General features: G+C 39.9%; 1 protein-coding gene across 16 annotated transcripts in view; it reads right to left on the bottom strand.

Annotated features, from left to right (window-relative positions):
• The window catches only part of dmd (dystrophin), a 1,684,732-nt gene that overhangs the window by 145,675 nt on the left and 1,524,934 nt on the right, over positions 1–14,123 (bottom strand). For 15 of the 16 annotated variants that reach the window (XM_008107345.3, XM_016992722.2, XM_062977165.1 and 12 more), the window contains one exon: positions 320–380. The exons of the other annotated variant lie outside the window; for it this stretch is intronic. In XM_008107345.3, coding sequence (XP_008105552.2) covers positions 320–380 — 61 coding nt within the window. The remainder of the gene's footprint in view (positions 1–319; positions 381–14,123) is intronic. 16 annotated transcript variants of the gene reach the window in all.

The following is a 14,123-nucleotide window of genomic DNA, read 5'->3' as shown; positions in this document are numbered from 1 at the left end:
ATATTTAAAAGCAACAGTAGCTGAACAGATATATAAAGTCAAATCAGGCCTCAATATGTTTTCATTTCATTACTGCAGAGTATGTCTTTTTGCATTTCCATTGTAGAAGGAGACTAGGCTGTCATTTAGCATCTTTAAATACTCACAGCACTTGCAGTTATATATAATATATTTTTCTGTGGGTTTTTTTGGAAATTGAATAAAAACTTTACAAATATTTAGCATGAATCAAAGAGAGTGGAATTGTCAGTTGTTTCAGGGGGAGCTAAGACAATTAGTGAACAGACTCAAGTAGTCAAGCATAATGTTTAATACTTACTTGATGTAGTAGGGCACTTTGTTTGGCGATATTGCCCTCTCCCAGGGACCCTGGACAGAAGCTGTTAACAAAAAACAAAACAAAAACGAAACATAAAATCAAATAAAAGAGACATGGAGGTCAAGTTCAAAGCAAACAGGAAAGACAACATTAATCTCTGGAATTACAATTTTACACTTGGCCACACTGATATGGGTCTGTTTGCTCAGTTGCCCATGAAGGCAGGAAGGATTAACCTGCTGTTCGGAAATTTCTGCTGTAATCTGAGTGAAATTGAACTCATTCGGCTGCAAAGATAAATGCAAAACCTCTTCAGCTACTGAACCTACAGAAAAGATAAGAAACGGAAGAAGCACAGTGCCTGTCTTGTGGTGCACAATTTGAAGGGCCCTGTGACTACTGCTTTCTGCTGTCTCGTCTTCCATATTTTCCACTTAGTTGATTAATTTTGTTACACTGCATTATACTCTGGGTTGGATCTAACTGGGAAAAGATTTACAGTGCCTTAGAGAAGCAGTCTTCTCCTTTGATTTATCCACATGTTGTGGTGTTACAAAATGGTATTAAAATAGATTTAATTGGTAGTGTTACCACTTGATGTGAACACTCAACACTGTGAAGGTAACAGATAACTTCTGTGTGGCAAAAAAGTAAACAAAATGTGCTGATACTTGTTGGCTGTACAATATTCACCCCCTTTGTCTCCAGATTTTGATTTTACTCTATATGTGTGCAATTCCAAATCCCACATGATTTCATGCTAAAAATAGCCAATTTCTGGAAGGTCCTAGAATTTTTTTGGAGAGTATATCAAAACAAACGACAATGCAAACATCAAGGAACTACCCCAGCAATGCAAGGTAAGGTTTGGTAAAAGCATCAGCTTTGGGGATGATTTGTAAAAACACAAATGAATCCCAAATCATGAGTACCCCTGTAGCCTCATTAAATTCCTTCTTGCGAAAGGGAAAAGGTAACCTTTAGTCTCAGGAAGGATATCTATCCTAACTCAATTCCTGGGTAAGAATCGCATTAGCCAGAGAAGCAACCAATAGACCCATGGTAGCTGTAAAGAAGATGGAGTGTTGTAATATATCCACATCACACCACAAAGGTGATAGCAAAAATGTAACAAAGGTTTCTCTGAACATTCTGGCATTGACATAAAATGCTATCTGTGTGACAAAGTCATCTGTGCTAATTTCCCTGAGAATACTATCTCCACAGTAAAGTACAGTCGTGACAGCACCATGTTTATGAAGTGGTTTTTTTTTCCCCTTGGAAGGAACTGGCAACTGCTTAAAACTGAGGGCAAGCCAGATTTAAACAAATACATGGAGACTCTAAAGAAAACTTGTTTCAGTCTGCAATTGACCTGAGATTCGGACAGAGGTTTGCCTCCCAGAAGAAGAATGGCCCTAAACATATAGCCAAAGTAATACTTGAATAGTTTAAAATAATCTCGAATATCTTAGAATAACTCATCAAGTCCCAAATTCTAAGGACAGATTTATATTGACCACCCAGGATTGATCTGGCATGCCAAACACCAGATTGGCTTATGATATGGACTACACGGGGAATCCCTAGTTGCTGCAGAGGCAGGAGGAAGTCTCCACCACCCAGCACCATTGAATGCAGTTTGGTGATGCTAGGCAACCACCTTGGCTTCACCCACTCTATGTTACGTTGGCTCCCAGCTGCAATACAGGTTCTACCTGTCTACTGTCACGTGTGTGACATCAGCCCAGGGTGATGGTGCCAAGAGAGAAGTGGGTGAGCAAGAAGAAGAATTCCTCCTTTATCCTCCCCCTTCCCAACGCACCACGTCATGATATGCTCAGGGAAATGACCACAGATGACTTTGTAGCACACACAGCATTTTTTGGTTCAAATCCCACCCGGGGAGAGCGTGGATGAGCTCCCTCTATCAGCTCCAGTTCCATGCGGGGACAAGAGAGACGCCTCCCACAAGGATGGTAAAACATCAAAACATCTGGGCGTCCCCTGGGCAATGTCCTTGCAAACGGCCAATTCTCTCACACCAGAAGCAACTCAGGTTGCTTCTGACAAAAAACAAACAAACAAAAAAACCAAAAATGATCCAACAGTCTAGGATTCTGTTCTTCCATGGACAGATGTTTCGTATACATAATTATTTCCTCAGAAAGACACAGATTTTAAAAAGAGTATCTTTGGTTGTTATAACAACAGATCCCATTCCACTTCCATTGTTACAGAGCAGTGTTTGAAATCTATATGGCTACCTAAAAGTTTATTTACCATAAATAATATACACCTCTGTAAGAGAACATGTATTTTGACATAATTAGTAATTACAGTTAACTATCCCCTGCAAAAATTTTCACTGAAAATCAATCTAGGTGTCCTCTGCTTGAATGTCACAGTTTTGCAAAACAGTTATGTAACATTCAAAACTATTTCTTTTGAAGATTTTAGCATAAAGTTTAAAGTTTTCCCCTGACATTAAGTCTAGTCAAGTCCGACTATGGTGGTTGGTGCTTATCTCCACTTCTAAGCCAAAGAGGCGGTGTTGTTGGTAGACACCTCCAAGGTCATGTGGCCGGCATGACTGCATGGAGCACTGTTACCTTCCCTCCAGAGTGGTATCTATTGATCTACTCACATTTGCATGTTTTTCAAACTGCTAGGTTGGCAGAAGTTGGGGCTAACAGGGAAAGCTCACCCCTCTTCCCGGATTCACACCACCAACCTTTCAGTCAGCAAGTTCAGCAGCTCAGTGGTTTAACCTACTGTGCCACTGGAGGCTCCTTTTAAAGAAATCTTAGCATAACGGTTCCCAAACCTTTTTGGTCATGGAATGCTTCAGAAAACTTTTTTTTTCTGTTTTGTAAAAAGGCCCAGAAATTTTAGACTCAGATACTAAGGATGGGCGAATCTTTGGAATAAGTCGTTTATCGTAATACATTTGTTATTCAAAATAGATCTGAAGGGGTTTCCGAGATGGTTTGGCGATTCGGAATTAACCTTCCAATTCGAAGCGTTGGCACCCATGCCTCTAAATACCTTCGGATAACCTATGGATATATGGGAAAGTGTTTTAATTCAAACAACCATTGCTATTCAGGAGAGAAATCCCCCATCACGTTTTGGAGTGGTTGCTTTCTATGGGGCTCTTAAACCGGCTTCCAGAAGTGGAGAGAGCCTGAAGCTTCATCTTCCCACGCTTAAACCCGGGCTTGCAAAAGTGGAGGGAGGATAAACCAGGGCTTGCAGAAGGGAGAGAGCCTGATAATTGCAGGGTTTTGTCTCTGCAGGATCTCCCTTGCAAAACCTCTCCTGCCTTTGCAAGAAACTTTAAGTGAGGAAAGGGGGAAAAGGAGGGGGGATCAATCCCAATGTGCTGGCAAAACCCCAAACTAGAACTCTCCACCCAATGGGCAGTGAAAGCAAACTAACTATCACCCTGCTAAGGATTTTGCACAAATCCTTCTTATTATTTTAAATTACCCTGATATTGTTATTATTATTTTATTATGACACAGCAAACAAGATAGATATGCTGGATTTTGTATCACAAAATAATAATAATAATAATAATAATAATAATAATAATAATAATAATAATAATAACAGTAGAGTCTCACTTATCCAACATTCGCTTATCCAATGTTCTGGATTATCCAACACATTTTTGTAGTCAATGTTTTCAATACATCGTGATATTTTGGTGCTAAATTTGTAAATACAATAATTGCTACATAGCATTACTGTGTATTGAACTACTTTTTCTGTCAAATTTGTTGTTAAACATGATGTTTTGGTGCTTAATTTGTACAATCATAACCTAATTTGATGTGTAATAGGCTTTTCCTTAATCCCTCCTTATTATCCAACATATTCGCTTATCCAATGTTCTGATGGCCCATTTATGTTGGATAAGTGAGACTCTATTATTATTATTATTATTATTATTATTATTATTATTATTATTATTATTATTATTGGCACCCCACTTTTCTCTCTAGATTTGAGACGGAAAGGGACTCATGTTAATACTGGGACATATTTATTACTTTTATACAGTAAAGATAGGGACAATCTTCAATTATTGGTTTTCTGATATAGAAGAGTTTTATTAAAAGTAGCAAGGTAGAACTATAGTGATACTTAAAGGGACCAACAAATAAGAAGTTAAAATCAACAGGCAATGTCTGGGAGGCTTATAGATTAGTTCAGTAGGTGTTTGTTTAGAATGTGTATAGGCTGCATGTTGTAGATAAAAGTGTGTTAGTTACTTTTGTAGATAATGAAAAATTGGTAGTTCTAATTTTATGTTGTGTTGTATTTTATGTTTATTCTTTGTTTATATGTTTGAATAAAAATCATTTAGAAAAAAGAAAACATTTTTTCCTGTGGAACCCTAACATTATTATTATTATTATTATTATTATTATTATTATTATTATTATTATTATTTTACAGCATTTATATTCCGCCCTTCTCATCCCGAAGGGGACTCAGGGCGGATCACATTACACATATAGGCAAACATTCAATGCCTTTTAACATAGAACAAAGACAAGACAAACACAGGCTCCGAGCGGGCCTCGAACACATGACCTCCCGGTCAGAGTGATTCACTGCAGCTGGTTGCAGCTGGCTTGCTCTTCAGCCTGCGCCACAGCCCGGGCCTGTTTTTTATTAAGTGTTGTGAACCCCCAAAGTTCTTCTTTCTAGTGTTATTTTTTGAGTGTTTTGTATAATGTAATAGGTTTGGAAATAAAAAGAAAACATTTTTATATATAATCACAAACCTTTATCTTGGTAAAAGAAAATATTGGATTTACAGCTAATGTGATGAATAAAATTGCTTCATTTCTGTACCTGAAATACTATTGTTTTGAAATTGAGTTTTATGTCTATCAGTTGAATACATAAATCCAGGGCGGAATCCAACTTACTCCTAATATTGTTTCTGGTGTAAGCGTAAGCTGAAAAGCCTGATTCACATTGACAGAGAATACAATGGAAACCAGAGTTTGAATAGTCTTCCAGCTACTGATGGGTATAATGTTTGGAGATAACCCACCCCTTCCCGTTCCTTTACATTAGAGTCAATCAAATAGTTGGCCTAGTCTGGTTTTATTTTAAAATCTGTTTTAAATTTGATGATGCTTTGCAGAACCCAGGCCCGGCCCAACACGGGACGCCGACCACGCCCCCGCGTTGGGCGCCATGTTGCGGGGGCGCTATCTAGCCCCACGGGAGGCGGGGCCACATCTGGCCCCGCCTCCCGTGGGGCTCGATAGCGCCCCCGCAACATGGCGCCCAAAGCGGGGGCGTGGTCGGCGCCCTGGCCCCACCTCCCGCGCTGCACTCCCTGGCCTCGCCCCCCGCACAGCGCGAGAGGCGGGGCCAGGGAGCGCAGCGTGGGAGGCGGGGCCAGGGAGTGCAGCGTGGGAGGTGGGGCCAAGTTTGGCCCCGCCTCCCACGCTGCGCACCCTGGCCCAGCCACCCTGGGGCAGCCAGGCTGTGGCAGAGGCCTTCCAGGCCGCAGCAAAGCCTTTGCTGTGGCCTGGAGAGACTCCCGCCGCAGCCTGGCTGGCCCAGGCCAGCTGGGCCAGGGTGCGTGGTGCAGGAGGCGGGGCCACGTCTGGCCCCGCCTCCTGCATCGCGTGCCCTGGCCCCGCCTCCTGCACCACCCGCAGCGCGAGGGGCGTGGCCACGCAACACAGGGGCGTGGTCGTGCGATGCGGGAGGCGGGGCCAGGTCTGGCCCTGCCTCCCGTGTTGCGTGGCCATGCTTCCCGCACTGCGGGGGGGGGGGCGGGATTTTTTTCCCGCGTATGTTTTCAAATGACCTTGGGCCAGTTCTGGCAGAACCCTAGGGTTCTCCAGAACACAGGATGCAAACTGATATTTTAACACATCAGAAAGCTAATGCAGAGGGTGTATTGCTCAGTAATTTAGCCTCATGTTGTACATTTTAAATACTGGCAGACATTTCTCCAAATGAATATAAGAGAGAAGTTCTATTCCTGTTCTACATCTCTGCTGACATTCTAACCAAACTTGGACTTTCTCGCGTTATCATTGGCTACTCCTGAACGCTTTACCAGTCGTTTGTATGATTCCACAGAATATAGAAAGATAACACTTTTTTTGCTTTAGAATAAAAAAAACTTTTGCATTTTTTTGTTTGGGGGGAGGAGAGATGCTACCTTGTTTATCCTACTAAGAAGAAAAGACTGTTTACATAGTAATAATTCTCTGTACAGGCAGTCCCCAAGTTATGAACAAGGTAGGTTCTGTAAGTTTGTTCTTGAGATGCATTTGTATGTAAGTAAAAAATAATAATTTTTTTGCTCCTGATCAGAAGATTTCACCTCACTTTCTGTCCCTGTGATGATTGGATTTTGAAAAATTTGGCTTGTGGAAACAAGGATTAGACTTCTGATGAAAAATATAAGGTTCAAGTATGATATAAGATTTATCGATGACATGAACTTCTCTGAAGGGGACAGCATGACAGTTGACTTTAGAACCAAAAATTTGCTAATGCACCTAAGCACACTCATAAAGTTCCCCTGATATACAAAATATAATAAAATACATTAGTTTAACCAATAATAGGCTATATACATGTAATGACCTCAACCTTATTCCTCAATCCATAAGCAAAGAGAAAAACAATATGGCATAAGTATTTGAAAATGTCAGTTGTAGGGAAAATAATTTGGGATTAGGAAATCTTGATAGATTAATGCCTGTTGATCTTCAGTGATCTTTCAGATGATTACTGAAAGAAACTCAACTTAATCAAAAGTGCATTTTGACATATTGACAAAAAAGAATGGCATTTTCGAACTTAAAACAAAAGGAAATAAAACAAAAATTCGATAAGGTCTCATGGTTTCAATGTGTGCAAATAAAGGAGCAATTTAAAGAAGATAAGAAGATAGGATTTCTGGGATAAGGTCCTAAAAATGATAAGAAAGATATAACAAAAATATACAACAAGCTTTTAGAGTGGTCCACGGAAACTGAAGAAATTAAAAACTGTATGGTAAAATGGGCAAGAAATTTTAGACATACAATCAAATTAACTCAATGGGAAACAATATGGAACAAAAAATTAAAATACACATACTTTACAGATCTCCAAGAGAATTGGTTGAAAATGTTCCATCGATGGTATATAACATCAAAAAAAATATAAAATGGAATAATGTATAAAAATGCCCAAAACCTCTGCTTTTTACACTTCCAACATGCTTGGTGGACATGTCTGGAAACATCAAAATTTTGGAGACTAATACACGACGAGACACAAAAAATATTAAACAGAACATTTCCGATGAAGCCAGAATATTATCTTCTGGGTATAACCAAAAATATCATGAATTTGAATCAAAATGATGACATTTTACTAACCTATATAACAACGGTGGCAAGGATGACCTTTGCAAAACAATGGAAACTACAAGAAATACCATTAAAAGAGCAGTGGCTAGAAAAATTTGATGACATTCATAATATGGACAGATTGACTCTTTTGTTAAGGGAAAGCAAAGGGAAAATACAAAAAGCAACAGATTGGAAGGGATATGAAGAATACAGGAAAAACTAAAGGCTTAGATAAAGTATTTAACAATAATAATAAAAATGAAGCTCCTGCAACGTAAAATGTGGAGGAGTCTAGAGAACTTGAACAGTATATAATAAACAAAATGAGGACAATGTGAAGAACAAAGAAAGGAAGACAAAATTAACCCATATACCCTAAATCCCTTCCCTTCATCCCTTCCATTTCCTTTAGCAATACAATAGACCCTTCCCTTTAATACCTTTTATTTCCTAAATGATTGTACCCTGACCCTTTTATGTATCGTACCCGAAAATTTGAACTATATATATATATATATATATATATATATATATATATATATATATCGGCAATGAAATTTCTGCCTAGGACAAAACAACAAAACTACACATCCCAGAAACATTAAACTTGGCAGCACAACCCCTAGTCCATGCCTCTACATTTATACAACAAAAAGAAAAGAAAAATACAGCCCTTTTTAGAGGAAGAGGAATAATTGTTTTTATCCAATTGCTGCCAGTTAGAAGGCTAAGCTCCGCCCACTTGGTCTCCTAGCAACCCACTCAGCCCAGGGGACAGGCAGAGTTAGGCCTCATTTAGGCCTCTTCCACACTGCCTATAAAATACAGATTATCAGATTTGAACTGGATTATATGGCAGTGTAGACTCAAGGCCCTTCCACACAGCTATATAACCCATTTATAATCTTACATTATCTGCTTTGAACTGGATTATCTTGAGTCTACACTGCCATATAATCCACTTCAGTGTGCATTTTATCCAGCTGGGTAGAAGGGGCCTCATATAATCCAGTTCTAAGCAGATAATATAAGATTATAAATATACAGTACAGTCTCACTTATCTAACATAAACAGGCCGGCAGAACGCTGGATAAGTGAATATGTTGGATAATAAGAAGGGATTCAGGAAAAGCCGATTAAACATCAAATTAGGTAATCATTATACAAATTAAGCACCAAAAACATCATGTTATACAACAAATTTGACAGAAAAAATAGTTCCATGCGCAGTAATGCTATGTAGTAATTACTGTATTTACAAATTTACCACCAAAATATCACAATTAATTTAAAACACTGACTACAAAAACATTGACTACTAAAAGACAGACTGGGTTGGATAATCCAGAATATTGGATAAGCGAATGTTGAATAAATGAGATTCTATTGTAATATGAAATAATTACTGTGGTAGAATAATACATAACAATATAATCTCTAAAACCAGTACAGTAAATAAAGAGCAACACCCTGAAAGCAGGGAAATTGGGAATTCCACAAAGGAAACAATCAGGGCCAGCTAACACCTCCCAAGAAAGGATTCTTCCAGAAAGGAAGCTGAGAAGGGAGTGAAGCAGTGTGTATTACCAAAGTCATTATTATTACTATCAATACTATTGTTGTTGTTGTTGTTGTTGTTGTTGTTGTTGTTGTTGTTGTGTTGCTGTGAACTGTGAAAATGAATACAATCTGGCTCCAAGTATTCAAAAACACTAAAATCAGAATATATAAAAATTACTGTGGTATAATAAATCAGAACAATACAACCTCTAAAATCAGAACACTAAATAAAGAACAACACTCTGAAAACAGGGGAATTCCAGACAGGAAACAATCAGGGGCAGCTAACACCTCCCAACAAAAAATTCACTCAGGGAGGAAGCAGCCAGGCTTTAAAGCTGCAAGGCCATTTCATGCTAATCATTTTGCCTAAGTGCTGCATTCATACTTGCCTCCAACAGACAAAAAAAAAGAATCAGAAATATTGTATATTTACAACCTTTAGGAAATAATATCCCCTGATGGTGCAGCATGTTAAAGGGCTGAGCTGCTCAACTTCTGGACCGAAAGGTCACAGGTTTGAATTGGAGGAGCGAAGAGAGCCCCCACTGTTAGCCCCAGCTTCTGCCAACCCTAAACTTCAAAAACATGCAAATGAGAGTAGATGAATAGGTACTGCTCCGGCGGGAAGGTAACGGCACTCCATGCAGTCATGCCACATGACCTTGGAGGAATCTACGGACAACGCCAGCTCTTCGGAGTAGAAATGGAGATGAGCACCAACCCCCAGAGTCAGACACGACTGGACTTAATGTCAGGAGAAAACCTTTACCCTTTACTTTAACTACCACCAATTCCTCAATACTTTATTTCCCATACCACCATACTTCGCCATAGCAATGCGTGGCCGGGTATAGCTAGTGTGTGCAGAGCCGGCCCTAGGTATTTTTCAAGTGTAGGCGAACAAAATTTTGGCGCCCCCCCAAAAAAAACAATAACTGAAAAATAAAAGCATTGGATAAGCGAAAATGTTGAATAATAAGGAGGGATTAAGGAAAAGCCTATTAAACATTAAATTACATTAAGATTTTACAAATTAAGCACCAAAACATCATGTTTTACAACAAATCAACAGAAAAAGCAGTCTCGACTGCGCCCTCATATGTTTGGCACCCAAAGCGACCGCTTAATTCGCCTCATTGTTGGACCGGCTCTGAGTGTGTATATGTGTGTGTGTGTGTGTGCACGTGTGTGTGTGTGTGTATGTGTGTGTGTGTGTATGTATATATATATATATATATATATATATATATATATATATATAGTGCATTTGTCTGATGCATAACACTAGGCCCCCAGAATGAGCTGTTTAGTCCTCATTTTGTTTCAGAAGTCATTCAAAACTAGACCTACAACGTAGGTATTTTTCAGTATTTACACTTGAATCATCGCAAACAATATTGCTCAATTCCAGCCACTTGCCATATACATGTTATTTTATTTTTATTTTACAAACAATGCCTGGATCAAGAAGTGCTTTCATGAATGTTATTTTTCCCATTTAGGTAATTTTTCCTCTAGTCAAAACAACATAATGGGATGGCTATTTTTTTAACTATGATATAGCAAATAAGGAATGGCATGCTGTGGAGGTCATTTAGGAGTTATCAAACTTTCTTCATTGTGGGGACATTAACATTTTCACTAGGTTCACAATACAAGACTTTACATTGTGTCCAAAAGCTAGGCACCACTCCAATCCTGACCAACTCACAATGTTCTCAGAATTCTTATCTGGTCAGAAAACATCCAACAACTCACAAAAGTGTTGGTTTTGTTTTAATCTTAGTGCATGGGGATCTAAATTTGTTTGCTTCACAAAACTGGTGGAAGTACCATTGTTGTATTAATGTTAAGGACTGAGACAGCAGCATCTTTGCAAAGAATCACAAGATATGGATGTATGCACGCTACCAAGCTATTTCTTCTTTTATAAAAACAGAAACTGGACATTTTGTGAAAGATCTCTGTCTAAAGTTGTCTTCAGAGCTTCACATCAGTAGTATAGCTGCTGGATCTGGAATATAGTACTGGGTGAAGAGCTTTAATCTCCCAATGCCATTTCTTCAGTTGTAATTGGGCACACCTGAAGATATCAATAGGTTTTTTTTTTCATAAGAAGGGCCAGCAAAATCTTGGAGAGAGGATTCTCTAGAAGTGACATAAATATCGCGCCACTTTAATCTCCTCCCCTAAGGCCCAAGAGGACAAAGAAACAAAGGAAACATTTTTCATCCCAGCTGTTGGCGTAACGCCTATGAATTACTGATTGAGCTCAGGAGGCAGGGAAGCTCTAAATAAATAGCTGGTCCTATTTGTTTTATTCAGAAGGATGAGAAAAGTTGGAGATGAGAGGAAGTGTAATTGCCAAGGAAAAGGGTTTGATCAAGCCCTTTCCACCATTAATAAGGTAATAAGATTTTCAATTACGTATTTAGGAGGAGATAAAAAGGGAAATTCCTGTAATGCATCTGTTTTGTTTAGGGCTCTAATATGTATATCCAAGTTTGCAGTACTAGTAAGCATATTTATAATAGTCTTCCAATCACATCCTGCACGGGCACTTCAATGGATTTAAAAAACTTCAGGATATTGGCTATTTGATTGATCTAGTGCATATTATTACCCATATTTACTTGAGTCTAACGCACCATTGAATGTAATGTGCATCACAATTTTGAGGTGCACATTACCAAATAGAAAAAAGAAAAAGGATTTTCTAAAGGAGGAAGTAGAAGCAGCACTCTTCCACCAATTGGAAGACGATGCCATTTCTTGCTTCTTTAGAAAAGGGGTATCCTTTATCCTTTGTCTCCCAGCTGAGAGACAAAGAAGAAATGGTTTGGATGGGGTGAGAAGGGCTGCCATTCCTCCTCTGTCTTCCAACTTAGGGATGAAGAAGAAATGGCTAGAGAAGGGAAGGGACACAGTTCCTCCTTCATCTGCCAAGTTGGGGGATGAAGCAGAAATGGCTTGGAGAGGAAAGCTGCTGTTCCACCACCAGGCTGAGGCTGGTGAGTTTGCTAGTCTCAGCCTGATGGAGGGGCACAGGCACCTTTTTGGGAAAAAAGCCAAAAAGTATGTGCATTAGATTAGAGTAAATGCGGTGTTTTATTACTATTAACTTTATTTATAATTCGCCTTTCTCCCCTTGGGGACTTGGCAACTAACAATCACATATTTTAGTCATAGTTTAAAAAGTGCAATACAAAAGTTTAAAAATAATTAAATAATACAGTGTGGTAAAAACAGATTAAAATATAATAAATATATTTAAAATAGCCATTGAATTCCACCACAACCTCCCCAGCAACGTACCCCTTATCCTTCTCCTAATGCTTGCTGGCAGAAGAAGGTCTTGATTTGCCTGTGAAAGGCCAGCAGGGATGGGGCCATCCTGATTTCTCTTGGGAGGGAGTTCCACAGTCTGGGAGCAGCCAACAAAAAGGCCCTCTCCTGTGTTCCTACAAACTGGCTGAAGTGAGTGGTGGGACAGAGAGAAGGTCCTCCCTAGTAGATCGAATATGTTTACTGGGTTCATAGAAAGAGATATGGTCCTTCAGATAACCTGGACCTGAGCCATATAGGGCTTTGTAGGTCAAAACTAGCACTTTGAATTATGTCCAGAAAGATGTTGGCAGATAGTGGAGCTTTTGCAACAGAGGAGTTGTATCCTCCCTGTAGCCAACCCCAGTTAGCAGTCAGGCTGCTGCTCTTTAGACCAAATGTAGGTTCTCAGCGCTTTTCAAAGGCAGCCCTATGTAGAGTGCATTACAGTAGTCCAACCGGGATGGAATCAATGCATGTATCACCGTGCCCAGACCTACTCCAGGAATGGGAGTAGTCGGCACACAAGCTTTAATTGTGAAAAAGCACTCCTAGTCACTACTGAGACCTGTGTCTCTAGGTTCAGAGCCGTGTTTTTGGGAGAAGCGTGACCATATCCAATACAAGCTGATTCCCTATCCCCGGATCTGTCTTATGACTGACCAGGAACACCTCTGTCTTGTCTAAATTAAGCTTCAATTTGTTTGCCCTCATCCAGCCCATTACAGCTGCCAGCAAAGGTTTAGCACAGGAGCAGCTTCCTTGAAATTAGGTGGAGTGATAGAATTGGATGTCATTGCATATATATGGCACCAAACTTCAAAACTCTGGATGACCTCTCCCAGTGGTTTCAAGTATATGTTGAACAGCATGGGCAACAACACAGAGCCCCGAGGGGCCCCACAGACAAGTGGCCAAGAAGTCGAACAGGATCCCCCAGCACTATTTTCTGAGAATGTCCTTTCAGGAAGGAACAGAGCCATTAAAGAACAGTACCTCAAGCCCCATCCCAGATAGGCGACTCAGAAGGATACCATGGCCAATGGTATTGAAAGCCACTGAGAGATTCAAGGAGAACCAACATGGACAACACTCTCTGTCTAGTTCTCTGCGTATGTAACCAAGATGACCAAAGTTGTCTCTGTCCCATTATCAGAGTGAAATGGATATTGAAAATCTGCTTCATCTAGGAACCCTTGGAGTTGCAAAGCCACCACATGCTCCAGTACCTTGCCTAATAATGGGAGATTGGAGACTGGTCTATAGTTGTCCAGTAAGTGGGGTCTAGGGAAGGCTTTTTTAGAAGAGCTCTTTCTGCAGTCTCTTTGAGCCCCATGGGGACCCTGTCCTGATGTTAGGAGGCATTAATCACTTCCTGGACCCACTCCACCAGTCCCTCTCTGGCCTGTTTTGTGAGCTAGGAAGGGCAAGGGTCTAGAGCACATGTGGTGGCTCTCACCTCTCAAAGAATATTGTCCACATCCTCAGGCTGCACAAATACTCATTTAGGCCAGGTTGGATTAGG

This window comes from Anolis carolinensis, chromosome 3, assembly GCF_035594765.1.
Source record: "Anolis carolinensis isolate JA03-04 chromosome 3, rAnoCar3.1.pri, whole genome shotgun sequence".
Taxonomy (NCBI): Eukaryota; Metazoa; Chordata; class Lepidosauria; order Squamata; family Dactyloidae; genus Anolis; species Anolis carolinensis.
This window is presented reverse-complemented; position numbering and strand designations above follow the sequence as displayed.